Source organism: Ammospiza caudacuta, chromosome 10 (genome assembly GCF_027887145.1).
Source record: "Ammospiza caudacuta isolate bAmmCau1 chromosome 10, bAmmCau1.pri, whole genome shotgun sequence".
In the NCBI taxonomy this organism is placed as follows: domain Eukaryota; kingdom Metazoa; phylum Chordata; class Aves; order Passeriformes; family Passerellidae; genus Ammospiza; species Ammospiza caudacuta.
This window is the reverse complement of record NC_080602.1, coordinates 19,115,681-19,132,047: the sequence shown is the minus strand read 5'-3', so window position 1 is coordinate 19,132,047 and position 16,367 is coordinate 19,115,681. Positions and strand designations below refer to the sequence as shown.

Sequence of the window (16,367 nt, the reverse complement as noted above, 5' to 3'; positions counted from 1 at the left end):
AGATCAACATAATTACTTTAAGGTAACACTAACAGGAGATGCAACAACACCAAACAATGCCAAATTCTCACAACCCAGGATAAATTAAGCAAAAATAAAAGGTACCTCCAAGACAAGTGGCTGAACATGGAGTGAACCCAATATATTCCCAGTCATACAGCACAGTGCCATCTCCAGCATGAGGAAATTCTGGCGTGTCGGGCGCAGGATCACTGTCACAGGAGGCCTGGTGGCAGACTCGTTCTGTGGGGGGCCTCTCATCCTCACACTCCTCCTCGGGCAGCTCCACCTCGGTCTGGGTGAAGGAGAGAAGGATCCGGCACTTCACCTCTCGCACCTGGACGCCACTGCCACACGTGGCACTGCACGGGGACCAGGGCTCAGGAATGAACCTGCAAACATCGCAGCACTGTCATTGATCCCATGCAATTGTGCCTGTGTGTGCACAGCTAAAACACAGCCAACTAGCACAGCAACATGGGGGCTTCTGAAGCTGCTCGTTGATAAAATACCCTGACAACTTCCCACATTTCCCAGGAGCATCACATAAGGAAAATGTCTAGACACAGTACCAGTGATACCACAGAAGTCTTAAAAAGACAAACAGATATTGTCTTTCAAACTTCTTCAAGTCAGTCATTTCTGCTGCATAGCAAATAAATTGTTAGATTACTATGAACACCTACAGGACAATTCTGGGTCAGAGAACCTCACAATTTCATGAAAGGGTCAGAAGTCGATAAATGGGTGTTTATACACAGACCAGAAAATACATCAGAAAAAAACACATCAGAAAATACATCATACTGACGCTTAAGTAAAATGCACAATCAAGTATCTTATGTCTCACACTTGACTCTCACATCTGAGACCATTCACCAAAATTCACACAAGAAGATGTAGGAAAAGAGGAAGGATCATGAGGAACAGGGAAAGCTGTATCCTTTGCTGTAGCCTTTGCTGAGGAAAAAGGAAAACACCTAAATCTTTTCTCAGTCTCCTTCAGCAGGGAAAAAAGGAGAAACTCCAGGAAGATGCATCTGTACAATATAAAATAACTCCCCAGATACACAGACATGGGCATATGCCAAAAGTATATTTGCAATCTGCTTAAATCTGAGAGGTCCTCACCTTATGTCATACTAATAATCAGCAACCAGAGAAAAGAAGGTTTTTCAAATGGAGCCACATCCAGTGCACACCACAGCAGGCTCTTCTCTCATCTTCAATAAAGAGGTCTAACTACTCTACAATCCATCATTTTTATTAGAAAGCATTTATGCCCCTGATGAACTACAATAAAATCTTGTTTTACAGGTCATGAATTTGTTATAATATTCTCTGATTTTGAGGGTCACATTAATATCTGAAAATAATTTTCAAAATGGCACTAGAGACAAGGGGTTGGATTTCATTAATAAAGTTGTCCTGGGTGGCTCTGGGGTGTACTTTATGAGAAATCAAATACAGACTTTCCTTGAAGTTTTTTTCCCCTATGAAAAGGCTGCAGTTGGTCTTTATTATATGTCCAAATGTAGCTGATGATCAAAACACCAGTGGGAGATATAGGAGGATAATTTGACCAATGTTAAAAATGTATTTGGAAAGAAAGATCCAAATTCAGATTCAAAGATTTGGCCCTTATCTTTGATAAAGAATGATCTTTCCCTTACTGCAGGAAAGCTGCCCTTACAAACATAAGAACAGTTGTGTAAGACAAAACTCAGTATTTACACTCTGCATACACAGCAAGCACAGAAAAATGTCATCAGTGTGGTTTGATTCTGTGCACAGTTTATCATCTTGCCAATAACTTCTTGCCAGAATACACAGAGGAAGAATCAAATAGAAGAAAGGAGAACAGATGGCTGGATAACCTGTAAGGATTCTCTAAGTCAGTCCTTGGGACAGTCACCAAGGCTGTGATTGGGACAGACCCCAAAAGTGACTTTTCCTGTGGAAAAGACTTTCCAACAGAGGTTAAAAGATTAACTGCTTATTCTTTAAGGAGATGTCAGTGAAATAGCTTTACAGCTCTGTACAAAGATAAATATATCTAAGCTCTTCAAAATTTCCTTGAGCTGTCTCAGAATTTTTGTTAGAGCTCAGTGGTCCTCACCAGACCTCAGGAAAAGGCACATTATCCCCAGCTCCTTTTGACACCAAGAGCTCCCAGCGCTCATCCCTTCACAAGTCTGATCACCTTCCAAGCTGGCCAGATTGATGTTATCAAGGATGCTATCAACCCAGTGCATGGCTGTGATCAAATCTGAGCAAATGCCAGGTTAGGAGCAGCCCAAGAGCCACTGAGTCCATGGCACAGCTGGTGGGGTCAACAAGTGTCCAGATGACTCTGATATAAACTTTAGTGAATATTCTGTGGGAAAAGCTGCAAAGGAAGGCTTTCTCCTACCCCAACAGATAAAATCAGCTTAATCCTGGAACATCAGATCTCAATCTTTTCAAAGACAGCCATGCAAACTACCTAGGGTGGCAAAATCACCCTCATCCAAGGAAATGCATGAGCCTAACTCAAGCATATTAGCTGTGCTTTGAAGACAACAGGATGACAATGAGTTCAAAGGGAAACTTGTGCTTAAGTGCTTTATTGGATCATGGCCAGTGTGCATAGGCTTAACAGAATGATTACTTTCTTCTCCTTCTGTGTAAAACAAAAAAAATAGGCGCATTTATACTTACGTGCCTAATTGGAAAAATAAAATTGATGGACTTTTATAGTTGAAAATAGTTGGTCTTCTAACCATACCTAAGTTTATAGTCTGAGAGTAATAACTTCTTTTGGTAAAAGCATGACAGCAGCATACCAGAAATTAGTGTTAGTTTTGTGTACTGTAGTTGAGTACACTTAAACATTCCAAAAATAATGTATCTCGAAGACATTCTTTTGAAATCCTGTATAAATTAAAGGAAATTTTGAACCACAGCAACAATTTCACTCAGCAACCAACTGATTTATAAAGAAACTCAGAAAATTCTAAGTATTTTTTTCCTTGACTTATAGCAAGTCTATATTAGAATTGAGCTTTTCCTGTTAAATATTAGTGTCTGGTATTTTTTCAGTGAAGTGCAAGATAAAAAATGAACACACTAAATACTTTTTATTTTACCTTGGCATTTGTTAAACTAGTCATGTGACTATTTACCTACTGAAATCCTAAACTATAAAACTTCTCCAAGGATGATCATGTTAAAGTCACACTAATTTCTTTCAACAGATGCCAATGGAGACTGCTAGTACAAAAGAAGAGCAAGGAACTGACTGAACACAGAGAGCTGATTTTTATCTAAATTTTGAGTTCAGGCAGATGGGGCTTTTTTATTTTTCCTTTATCTTGAATATGCAAAAGCAAAGCCTGTGACAGGTCATTAAAACAAACTCCACCAGACTCCTCTTTTTATAAAAAAAAAAAAAAAAAAAAGAAAATAGAAAAATGCAAATTTGAGCAGGTACAACTTTTTATAATCAGCTTTTTTACCCAACCATTCTTCCCAATGCTACATGGAACTAAATTTTTCCCATGCCCATCTGAGCACGTATAAATTATGAAGACACTTCACATGCAGTGGAGGGCACATCCATGCTGCAGTGTTATCAGTCTAGCACTAATGGAAATGTGCATTCACCTGGCACATGCTGTAAAAGCAAGTGGAGGATGACCTGAGAAATGAAGCAGTGACCTAAACTATTGATGATTAAACTGGGACAGAGCAGCCCAACTCAAGCAAATCAAATCTGAACTAAAAACTGAACTCAGTGTGGCCCTCTGCAGCTTACTAAAGACTTGAAAAACACGGTGTCTCTTAATTTTTAATTTTCTTCATGCAGTTAAGACAGGAAATGCCTAAATTATGAGAAAAAAGGCAGGTCTAGCATTATTTGCAGTCCTAATGCACCAAGGGTCGTGGATAAAAGTCTAAAGAAGCACCTACAATGTGGTTTCTTACTGAGCAGAACTTCCATGGTGCTGGCACCCTACCCCTCCCTGCAGCACCACCCTGGCCTGCTCTGCACAGCCACACTGCTGCTTCATCAGCCTCAAGGGTAACACGTTGGACAAAATCACCAGCCTGCTTTCAGAGAAGGAGCTGTGAGAAATGGGTAATTCTCTATCACCAAAGGCACAGAGGGGACATGTCTGAAAATGACTCCAATGCAATAAATGGAAACCTTTATGGGGAACACTGCATTTCACATCACTTTTTAGCTCATATTGCTGAAAAAATATACCAGTTTTTGAAAGCATTTTAGTTTTTCCCTAAGCAATGACAGAGAAAGGCAGCTGAGGTGTCTGTTTCTTTAACTTACAAGTAATAAAAAGGATGCAAGAACTTGCTGGAGCTTCTCTGCGAATCCCACTGTAACTAAGAAGGCTCGAGGGAAGAACACTTAAAATAATGATTGGTATCAACTGTCATCACATTCCACAACTGAAAACTAAAAAGGTCAGACCTACATTTTTCTTGGCCTCACTTTAAGGACAGTCATTTTTTATTTTGCTAATAATATAAAAAAAAGAAGCTTTTGAACATTCCCCCTCTATGTAAATTCAGGACACCAGCCGTGGTAGACCACAGAGGCAGAAGTATTTATCTTCCACAAGCTACTTTTGGCATATCCATCACTTGTGGCTTCTAAAACACAGCTGCATTTATTCTCTTATTCATTATCAACTAAAACATCACACAAAAGCATAGAGAGAAAGTTGTCATAAAAGGATGGACTAGAAGTTGAGACTTCATATTGTGGTTTAAATGTGGATGACAAGAGAACAACTGAAATTAAAAGTGATTGCATTTTACCAAGGAAATCACAAGTCTCCTGCTAGGCAGAGGTGGGCTGTGAGTTATCACTGTGCCATGTCTAAATTACAGAAAACAAATTTAAACAGATCTGAATCAGAGAGAAATCTTGTTATAATTTATTCTGGGAGCAGGAACAATTTATTGTCACAGTTTCTCTTTAAATCTTAATCCCTGCCCCAAAAATCTGACTCTGCCTGGAAAGCACCAGAGCAGTTTGGGCATGAGGTTTAAAGCACTGATGGAGAGATTCTGTGGTTGCAAACCATTATTGTCCACGTGACCCACAGACAATCTGCAGAAAGGAATGAAGTCAGGCAACAGCTATTTCTCATCCCTCCTCACTTGCCAGCTCCCTTAGGAGACTAAAGAGCAAGCAGTGGGCAGCAGAAGACATTAAAATGAAACTCATGGGGAATCTGGTTACAGTGCTAGAGCTGGGTCCCAGGAGAGCCCAGAGTGGGGTGCAGAGCATCTCAGAGCACCTCAGCACAGAGAGGGGTGAGGGGAGCCAGCAAGAGGTGGCTGCAGGAACCTTTCAGACTTAGGTGAGGATGCTTCTGGAAATGGTGAAGGAAAGTCTAAGGACAGGATGAGGCTCATGAATGAAAGATGGAAAACATCTTAGTCTCCAGAGTAAGTGGAGAAGAAAAAGGCCACAGTGGAATGTATAATCCTATATTCATTCGTCTAGGAAGGATGAATAACTGCTGTCATTGTCAGGACAAGGTACAAGGCAGCCCATAACAAGGTTTCCAGCTCAGCTTTGTTCCATTCTACATCTCCTCTGAACCAGCAGTGCTCTGTCCCTGCCAGTCCTCCCTGATTGTTCTGTCAGACTGATGCTGGAGGATCCTAAAAACCCAGAAACTGCATTAGCTCATGGTTGCCACAGCAGGACTTTGTAATGCTAGAGATAATTTTCTTTATAGCTTAATGCTGAATCCTCTCTAAAAGTGACCTCATGTACCTTCACTCTGCTATCCTGACACTTAAAAGGCACATTTGATTGCATCATCCCCCTTTGACAATCACACTTTATTTTTATATCTTTGCTACTACCCTGTCTGAATTCAGGGCCACTGATTTGGAGAGTGAAATAACCCCTCACAGTAGGTTGACACTTGACTTGAGAGGCTAGAGCAGTGAAAAGTTTAAACTACAGTCACCATAACTATATAAACATCTGTTTGGCAAGAGGTTTCTTCTGTGAGTCATTGCAGGTGTAAAGATTTTATTACTCATGGTCACACCTGTTGCTGCATGTGTGCCAAAAATCAGGAATTGCTTGATGGAAGAAGAAAAATAAGCATAAGGTACACTCTGCTATCAGGGCAATATAAATCCAAAGCAACTTCATTAAGCTCATCTAAATTATTTCAAAATGACATTAGTTCAAAAAGTGCAGAATTCAACACAGTACAATAAAATACTGTTCAAAATCTCACCACATACAAAGCTAATACTTTCTAGAAATTTAAATACTTTAATGCCTATATATTGAATATATTACACATATAAATAAATACGTGTGTGTGTATATGAAATGTACACAGGGGATATAAGGAACTGTGTGGATGCCCTAACATATAAGGGTCAGGAACAAGTGTAGCTGGATTTAAATTGTGCTTTCATTCCCAGCACTTGCAAGGCTTAACCTCATCAGTTTTTAAGAGGACTCACAAAATCCAGATGTTATTTCACACATATACACATGTAAAATAGCACAACTTACCCCCATAGATGCAGCTAAGCACAGAGATCAGCAGGTTTTTCTCACTTTATGTATTGGTCTCACCCCCCAAGGAAATCCTGGCAACCCTACAAAGCACCTCTTAAGTTTTAATACCACCACTACATTCTTGAGGTAACAGCTATGACTGGGATAACACTAAAGTTTTTAAATTTATTTCTGCTGAAGCATCTCCACATGCATTAATTAGGGCTTAATCAGGCTAAAATCCAGATCCCTTTGAATTCCTGAATGATATAGGGGCACTTTAACAGTGTAGCTGTGTATCATCCAGAACAGGAGCTCCAGAAGCAAAGTTACTGGGATGTAAAATTAGGAACAGCTCACCACAGGACTCATCTCCCATGGAGGGCCAACTGTCAAAGCAAACTGCACAGCAATAATCATTGCAGAGGTCTGCAAAACACCCTGGAAATGTTTCTTCACTGTAAAAGGCTGGGTACTTACGTTGGCTCTTCTGAGACTGTGATGGTCTCTTCCATCTCATGGGCCTGTTTAAACCATGGCAATTTTGCTTCCACAGGACTTTTTTCTGGTAGAGGACAAAGACTCAAAACATTCAGTAATTTCTCCAAAATCAAAGCAATATGTAAATGTCAGCATTAATCATCTCAGAATTTCACAGTTGACGTTGCTTATTGATCTAATGCTTTTGTAGATATACAGGATAATACATTGCTTATTGATCTAATGCTTTTGCAGATATACAGGATAATAACGCAAAAACTAGTAGAAAATTTCATCATGCTGTTTGAGCTCCATTCTTTGTTTTAAACTTGCAGAAATGGAGAAGGAAAAAGGAAAATAGTTTGAGTATAACTTAATGAGCTGCTGAATCATATTGAGAATGTTGACACCAGGACAGCACATTTTATTTAAAACAAACAAGAAAATCCCAGGTGATACATATGGAGTTTCAATCCCATTTCAAGTATTATTGAATACTTGAATACTTTTCATTCCCATTTTTCCCCATATTATTGAATCCTTTTCATTCCCATTTCAAGTATTATTGAATACTCCTCCTCCCTGTGTTAAGCTCATTAATTCTGGTTTTCCCAGTTTGACCAGACTGTATAGATTTAGTTGGCCCGTTCACTTCATGACAGTCTGGCCACATTATCAGCAAAAAATATCAGCAGGGCACTTTTACCAGCACCAATAATTAAAGCGCTCGTTTCTGCCAAAACTGGGAAAAAAACCCCAACCCCTAGTAAACTCCAGCTTCTGGCATTTCTGAAAAAGGTTACCAGGGGCTTTTAATTCTCTGGACAAAAAAACGTGAAACAACAACAGAGCCAGACGAAACCCCGGTTACCTTTTGGCTTGTAGCAGGGCACTGGCACGATGCACTCCTCCTTGATGTGCAGCTTGAGCTGCGGGTTGCAGCCCCCGACGTGCTGCCCGCGGTGGTCGATGCACAGCACGACGCGGTAGCGCAGCCCCCGGCCGCAGGTCACCGTGCACTGGGGACACAGCAGAGCCCCTCAGCACTGCCCAGCACCACTGAGGGGCCCGCTAAGGTTTTCCCACTGAGATGTAAGGGTTTGTCCCTGCGTCGCTAGGTGGGTAAGGAAAAGGTTGGTGATGGGGGGAAAAGTCGAAGTTTTGGGGACGCAAGGGGTTTTTTGGGGTTCTGTGAGGCTTATCTGGCTGAAATAAGAGTGGCTGCGCACTGAGAATGCACCCTGTCACAGTGGTGATTTTCAGTCAAGGCTGGGTCAGGGGAGCTGCATGTTCTGCACTCTGGTGGCACTGATGTCATCTAGATGAACTAAGGAATTACAGGAGCGCTGGCCTATCTGACTGTATCAGATAACCACAGCCAGGACAAGCTGGCTTAGGCTATTGTTACTGTAATGAAAGGTAAGAACGCTGGAAAATCACCCTTGCAGACTTGCCAGCCCCTGAGACAGACATGCCTTTAACTATTACAGCCAGTGAAATACTACATTAATCAAGAACTGAGACATAAATGACCTGACTGCAGAGGGGCCTGACCTCTGTCTCTAACTTGTGCATGCAAAGCAGGAATTCAACAGGCACAAGGAATTCTACATTTGCATTTTGCTCCACACAGACACATTAATGTTTTGATTATCAGGCAGAACTGCTCAGAGCAAACTTTTCCCAGTACTATTGATTATCTTTCAGGGCTATACTTTTCTAATAGTCCTGCGCTAATAAACAAATGGTAACACAAGACCAGAGGCTTTCTTTAGAAAACAAGACAGAAGGTCCAAATTACTTCTCTACTTACTTGAGACCACTCCATTGCCACCCATTTAGGACAATCAAACAGATTGCAGGTCTGAATGACTTTGGGCTTTGGGGCATACATGCATTTCCATTCCTCCACTTGCAGTATCTCTCCATGGATGGTCTCCTCTACACACACAAAACTTCTCCTCTGAATACCACCTCCACAAGACACTGAACATGCAGTCCATGGGTTATGTTCCCACCTGAAAAAAAAACCCTCATAAGGCTCTTTCTTATTCCACTAACCTCTATTAAAAATGCAAAATATTGAGTCCAACCTTAGTGTCAATTAAAGCTTACTGGTAGTTTAGTTGTTGGATTCTTACCACATACAAATACATTGACTCTCAGACCTACCTTGCATCATTCAAGGCTTAAGTTCATGTGCAAAATCAGAAGTAGAATTGCAAATGTAAACATATTTCAAAACATAACTGAAACTCTTATACATAAGTTAGAAACTGTGAATATACTGAGTTTAAATACTGGAATGAATTTATTTTCAAATAGTCTAAATCATCTAAATTGAATACTTTTGACAACTAATTTGCATGATCACATAGACACTTATTACCATTGTCAGAGACCAAGAAGCCTCTGTATTTAAGATCCCATGAAGTCTGAAAGACAAAGACAAATCTGGATGCCCTTAAAAATGTGTTCCTGAAGGAATTTTTATGGGATTTCTAATACTTTGGGTCAAGCCAGCCATTTCATACCAAACTGCTTTCATCCATAAGGACTGTGATGAAATTAAATTGTGGCAGGTACCATTTGGCTGGTCCTGACTGCAGTTCTGCAAGAGTTTCCCACCCTCATTAAAATTCCACTGAACAACCTTGTATTCACACTTTCCAGCTTGCTTCAAGCAAAAGGCAGCTGCTCATCCATCTCAGCTGCTTTGGCTCACTCAGCTGATTGCTCCTGCAGCAGGGCAAGGCACAGATTAAGGAAAATTTAGAATTAGAAAAGCCTGTGAATCAGCAGAGCTCTGGGTAGCAGCCTGCAATAGAGAGATGATAAACAATCTGCTGGGAAGAAATATCTTCAAAATGGACATCTATTCACAATCTTTACAATAAAGATGGAAAATGTTGCACCATCTGAAGTGAGAAGGACGTGGAAGTTTTTAGGCAACAAACTCAGCTTCATTCGCCTCTTAGCATGAATCCACATTTAAGCAATTACCTCTCAAAAAACCCTAATTTCAATGATATCCTGCTCCTCTCAAATTTAGACATAACAAGTTTCTATTGAAGTATTTGTCTGTAGGTTCCAATGACACCCATACAATATCTCCTCACCCTTTACTTTCCATCTCTTGCTTTCTTTCCATCACCCTCCTGAATCAAAGACAAGCCCTTGGAAATGATTGAGTCCTGCAGTACATCTTAAGGTTCATCAATGTCTCATTAGTTAAACCTTATCTCTGTTACTGCAGAGGCTCAGAAAGGATCATGAAAATAATTATATCTGTTCTGAACAATGGACTCAGCAAGGACTACAATATCCCACAAAATCAATTAATCAAGAGTAATCAGCTTGGCTATCATAAAGGAAGTTATAATATCAAACTCAATGAAGAAAAGGCCAATAAATCAAAGGTAAATTTAAGCAATCTACTTTTTATGATGCAGCAGGTAAATCAAGGATACTTCCTATTTTAGGCAATTCATTAAGCTGCCTACAAAAACATATTAATCATGCTTAAGCTCAACAGAAGAATAAATATGAAACACAGAGCAAGCCATGGGACATCAACCATGGAGTATACACTCAAAAGCATTCTGAATAAAGCTATGTCCTGAGATACTGATGTCAAATCACAATAACAAAGTGCATTTGAAGAGCAAGAGTTACAGTCTTCTTTGACTAAAAGGAATGGCCAGTGTTAACTAATTTTCTTTTTAAAAATCAGGAACTAAAGAGCAATTAACTATTTAATGAATTAGCAGCTCATGGATTTATAAATGTAAGGTTCACTGTGCTGTATGTAATGTAAGGCTTGCAAGTGTTTATAGCGTGAAGTTTTATAGTTGTTTTTCTTTATCCCATCAGTTTCAAACACACTCCAGATCCCATACTCCCACAAGAATTTTCAAGATGGAGTGAGGTCCATGGCTACTGAGGAAAAGGGGGGTCTTGGGCAAGCAGTCAAGGAGATGCTTTCCAGAACCCACAGCTGTCAAGGGATCCTCAACAGTCCAAGTCTGAAATAAATGGAGGCAGTCCAAAAGCTTTAAAAGAAAATTTTCATCCTGGGAAATTTTTCTATTTATTTCAAAAGAATTCTCCATCTGTAAAAATATTTCAGTGGGGCATTTACAACTGTAGCCACAGGAGAACCCTTTCAAGATCTTGTGGTGTGCACCACGACTTTCCCACAACTTCCTCATGCGAATGGGAAAGCAGTGGTGCACTCCACAGGGCTGCCAGGCAGCCTCCACAGGGCCCTGGTGCTGTGGAGGAGGTGAGATGAAGGAGGTGAAGCCTGCACAGCTTTGCTCCAGCCTGCATCCAGGACTTGGGGTTTCCGCCCGCTTCGCAAGAACAGTCCCGGGTCAGCATGCAAGGAACAGGCAAGAGAGGAGGAGAAAGCAGAAAGCACAGGGTAATGCATTCCAGCTCCTTGCATGCAACAGCACAGACAAATCCTGCTGCACTGAAGCAAGACTTGCATCCACACTGGAGCAGAGTCACCTCCTCCTGCGGGTAAACAAACTGAGCTGCTGTTTTCTTTCAGCAATTCCTGCAAGAGAAGGTGTTTCTACGTCTTTGTGGTGTTTCCTTACGAGCCCTCCCAGTACAACACAGCCCATTTCCTCTCTCCTTCCTGCTGGCACCAGCTCTGAGCCCTGCTTGGCTGCCTGCTGTTTTACAGCCCTTCCTCTGAAGCATCACCCAGGAAGACCATGATGCTTTCTGACAGAGCACACCGAGGTGCTGAAATGAGGTGGGACTCTGCCTGTGGTTCTGAGTGTTTGAAATAAGAGATCCTGCCCACAGCTTTATCACGGACATGATCTATCTCACCACAGTGTCATGCAAACGTGCTGAGCACAGTAAAGCACAGAAAGGGGGATTAAATTTCTCTTCCAAGTGGTCTCCAAGCCCTAAGTGGTTCAGAAGATGAAATACTCCTGTAAATACATTAAGCTGAGTTCCAGGAGAGATCTCAAGTACAAAGGCATTGGCGGAAGAAATGGAAAGGGAGAGACACACAATGTAATTAGAGGACTCTACAGGATAAAGGTACAGAGGAAAAAAATCCCCATCTGTGCATGAAAGCCAAAGTACATCACAGGACAGCAGATCCACAAGGACAAATTGCTACAGAAATAAACTATGACATTTATATCAGCTGTAATCAGTAGCTCCACTAAGCTGTGCAAGTCTATGATTTCATTCTTATTACTTCATATCTTTACTTCTTTAGAAAAATAAACATTATTCATTACATGACATAATAAAGCAGAGGTTCAACTCACATAAATATGCAACCAACTCATCGACTATAATTCTTTACATTAAAAGCAAATGTGACTCAATACTGTTTAATCCTAACATTCTTTCTAAAACATCTAAGGGTTCCTGAGAAGTTTTAAATCCTTGTAATTGATTCAGGTGTTAAAAATTAAAAAAAAAAAAAAAGTAACAAACTGTTCTTTGATGCCCTAACTTAAGGAAATAGATATTTCAACAATTTTGTATTTTGAAAATGATGTGCCATCTTTGATGTCAATAGTCTGTAGACCGTAGAATGTAAAGAGGAGAAGGATCAGTCCTCTCAAGAGAAAAAGAATTTCCAGAATCCTGTACATCGCAAGGTCTGTTTTATAAAATCTCATACATTGTCAAAAGAAAAACCTTTCAAGACAAGAATTCATACATGCAGTTTAAAGATGATCTTCTCAGCACTACAGCCAGAGAAGGCTGAGGGGGACAACTGTTTATTTTAAAGACTTCACATTGGTATTTCCAAGAAGAGCATATTAACCTCTGACTGTTAAGCTAATCATCCAGAGCACACTAAAATAAATCACAAGATTCAGAGATGTTTACAGAACTCTTGTAAACTTAACCTCCTGTATAAAAAAAAAATTAAATCAAAATATGTCCCATTATCTTAGTACTGAAGTAGTATATTTGCAGTGAAATTGTGCTAAAGCTGACACATGTGCTGTCCTGCTTATACATACCGAGGAAGTGGCTGGAAGTGATCATAGGGCATGATTTCTTTAAATCCATCACTGTCAAAGAAAATAAATATTGCATCATTACTTCTCATACCCAAGACTGTACATCAAGTACATACATTTATGTGATCATGCTTGAAGTAAGCAATTCCCAATGTGAAATGCAGGAATCTTACTCCATTACACATGAGCCTTATGGTGAACCTTATGACTTGAATAATCTTACCTTTTCTGCATGGATAAAGAATTATTCATACAGCTTCTCTATTTCATGCCACCATAAAATATTAAATGAGCAAGCCTCCAGCAAAGAAATTTATTATCAGTGACCCTTTAGGTCTGTGTTACTTCATTAACAAAAAGATATTCACATACTTCTATCTGTAACAAAGACTGCTGAGGGACATGAGTGTCAGTGAAATAAATACATCACAAGATTAATCCTAGATAGGTTCTGAATGCTGCTTAGGACCCTTCTAGAGTTTGTTTGAAGTGCATAGCACACAGCAGGTATAAAGCTGTTGTGGTGCGATGTAGGTATTAAATTCCAATATAAAACTTAACTTCCAATGCTAGGAAATATGGTATTATACACAGTACTACTTTCCTTTTCCTGACTGTATAAGCTAAATTTGCAAGCTAAAATATAATTACACCCTTTCTTTCCCCTAATTTTCCCATTCCAGCTTTGGAACATTTGGCATCCATTGCCATCAAGTATTACTGAAGTCTTTCTGCTTCATACAGTGATCAACTCTCCAGGAAAAACTCTTGAAAGTCTGCACATCTATAACTGTTAGAGGTCACTATCAACGATTATGTTCAACAGGAATGAAAGGAAATGGACAGTTTAGCTATAGGAAATGAAATCCATTGAGAGCGTTTCCTTTTCTTGCATATAACTCTAGCTCAGCCAGCTGGCATATTAATGTGAGGTTCTGGGACTTGATACTGTGATGTTATTTTAAGATTCTTTAGCACAGCCAGGAAACCTCACCAGACAATCCAAAAGTTAGTTTGAAATACTGTAGTGCAATTCAATACAGTTTATGTGTACTGTAGCCTTTACAATTTGGCACTAATATCCTGTGCCGTTTGTACCAAAGGATATTTACTTGGAATGATTTTTTTTTAATGCCTAGTTTTTAAAAACCCAAACAAATAGACCCAAGCTTCAATTATTAAATTGTCAACACTACAGTACCAATGAAGGACCAAACTTTTATGGTAGGCAAATGAATAAACCAAGTTAAACCATATGAACACTTGCACTGACTGGAGCTTCTGTCTGGCTGTTGACATGTTCTGAATGGCAGTATCAATAAATCCAAAAGGAGGCAAACTTTCTGTCCTCCTCACACAGACTCTCAAGATCCTCACACTAGTGCTGTACTACTCAGCAGTAGACAAAGCAGAATTAGCCCTTTAGCAAACTGATATTTGCAATATCTCTATATAAGCAAAATCTTCTATTCTGCAACACTAAATAACTGCCACACATCTACTGGCAGAGATATCAGCCTTTAACAATGCAATAACCAACCAAGATTAAGTAGCCTTAAAGGTAAAAAGAATTGAAATTAAGTAAATACAATTCCTGCTTCCTTAGTAACCGCCTGTGTCACACACAGATTTGTTTGCCATGCAGACCTGGAAGGGCAGGGATCCATGTTGCATTCCTTCAGCTTGGGCTTTGGCTTCTTATTTTCTGGGTGATAATGGCAGTAATGGTCAGGAACAACACGCTTCAGACGAATGTCCACACACTCAGCTGAATTGAGCTGATAACCTAGGGCAGAAGCAAAGTTGAATGTTGTTAATGGAGATAAAGTAAAACAGCCTTTTCTCCCCATAGAATTAATTTTCTGTCTTACTCTTTTTTGGTTTGCTTTTAAACAAGGAAACAGGAAATGCACAACCAGACAACATTTAAGGCAATTCAGCACAGCAGTTATATTAACCTGTCTTAACACTAAATGAGTTTCCAGCTCTTTATTATACTAATATTCTAAGAGTAGAGGCACACATATTTCCTTCTGATGCAGAAATACTTGTACTGCTCCAGCTCACCTGTCAGAAAGCAAAACTATGAAGCCATATGGCTCTAGTACATGTTCTACAATGCATAACTGCCCTCCTCCAAGGAGGAGTTACCAGTATGTTGGAGAGCTATATTAAACAGTCATTCATGCTAAAAGAAATAAATACTTGAGACAGAAAGCCAGAGGAATTGAAGATGGGATCCAAAAACATTGCTAAGGAACTGTAGAAAACCAAGAAATAGATTCAAGAACATTCCGAGTTGAAGAGCCAACAAAAGAAGACTTGAACTAACTACTCAGTGAAAAACAAATAATAAAATATGTGTGGAGAATGGTGGCAAGAAGGGATCTGGGTTTTATAAACCACTAGGTTATTTTTTGGCTAAGAAAAAAAGACTCATTCAAAAAAGCTTACTTGGACTTAAACTGAGGAGAGGAGGATGTTCTGGTATGTGCAAAGAAAAAAAGTTTTAGACCACAAGAATTAAAATCAGACCGAGTCAACAAACTAGCAGCACAAGTCCCTGTGCCTACTGAAAATGCTAAGTATCATGTGTCAGTGGCTTCAGCTGTGTGTCTCTTGGCTGATCCAAAGTGTCATCAAGCATGAGAGTGATAACCATAAAGAGCTAAGCAGTTCCAGCGCTCACAGCATCTATGTTTCAATTCTTGCAAGTACTGAAAGGACCCAGAAGAAATGTCACTTGCAAACAAGAGAAACAATTTTTAAACACACTTGCTCATTCCAGCTTGACTGTGCTTTCTGAGATGCCCCTTCCAACATATGGAGATTACAGAATTAAAGACAAAGCAACGTCCAAGTGAGGAATGGCAATGCACTAATTCCAAATCTCTGTAGTGAGGAACCTTTTCTTTCACTGCCAGTACCAGATGCCAAACAGACAATCTGGACACTAAACCCAGATAAATCTAAGATAATAGGTTAAAGCCAAGCAGCTGCAATACAACTTCCCTGCATGCCATTCCTAACACTACTACTGTCATAGCTGCTCAGTTTTTGTGCTTCCTCAGTTCCTGCCCTCCCTGAGGACTGCCAAGCCCCTCTGACAAAGGTACCAGTTTTATATCATAGGCAAGCAGCCACAAAGCAGGGCTTTGAACACCCTGGATGGTTTCAAAGAGATTGACATGTAGCTATAATTTTCAAGCCATAACAGCAGTCTGAATAAGGCTGGATTTGAGCCAACACCTTTGAAGGTAAATATCTCCCTTGGGCTATCCAGTGTTTACATGCAGTCCTCAAAAGTAACTGTGATGCTTTATACTTCTTCC

The 16,367-nt window shown here is 39.9% G+C and overlaps 1 protein-coding gene across 1 annotated transcript in view; it reads right to left on the bottom strand.

Moving 5' to 3' along the window:
* ADAMTSL3 (ADAMTS like 3) overlaps positions 1 to 16,367 on the bottom strand; it is a 170,447-nt gene that overhangs the window by 40,306 nt on the left and 113,774 nt on the right. The window contains exons 11-16 of the mRNA XM_058811740.1: positions 14,683 to 14,821; positions 13,036 to 13,086; positions 8,835 to 9,039; positions 7,893 to 8,040; positions 7,022 to 7,106; positions 106 to 392 (exon numbers count right to left, since the gene is read on the bottom strand). Coding sequence (XP_058667723.1) covers positions 106 to 392; positions 7,022 to 7,106; positions 7,893 to 8,040; positions 8,835 to 9,039; positions 13,036 to 13,086; positions 14,683 to 14,821 — 915 coding nt within the window. The remainder of the gene's footprint in view (positions 1 to 105; positions 393 to 7,021; positions 7,107 to 7,892; positions 8,041 to 8,834; positions 9,040 to 13,035; positions 13,087 to 14,682; positions 14,822 to 16,367) is intronic.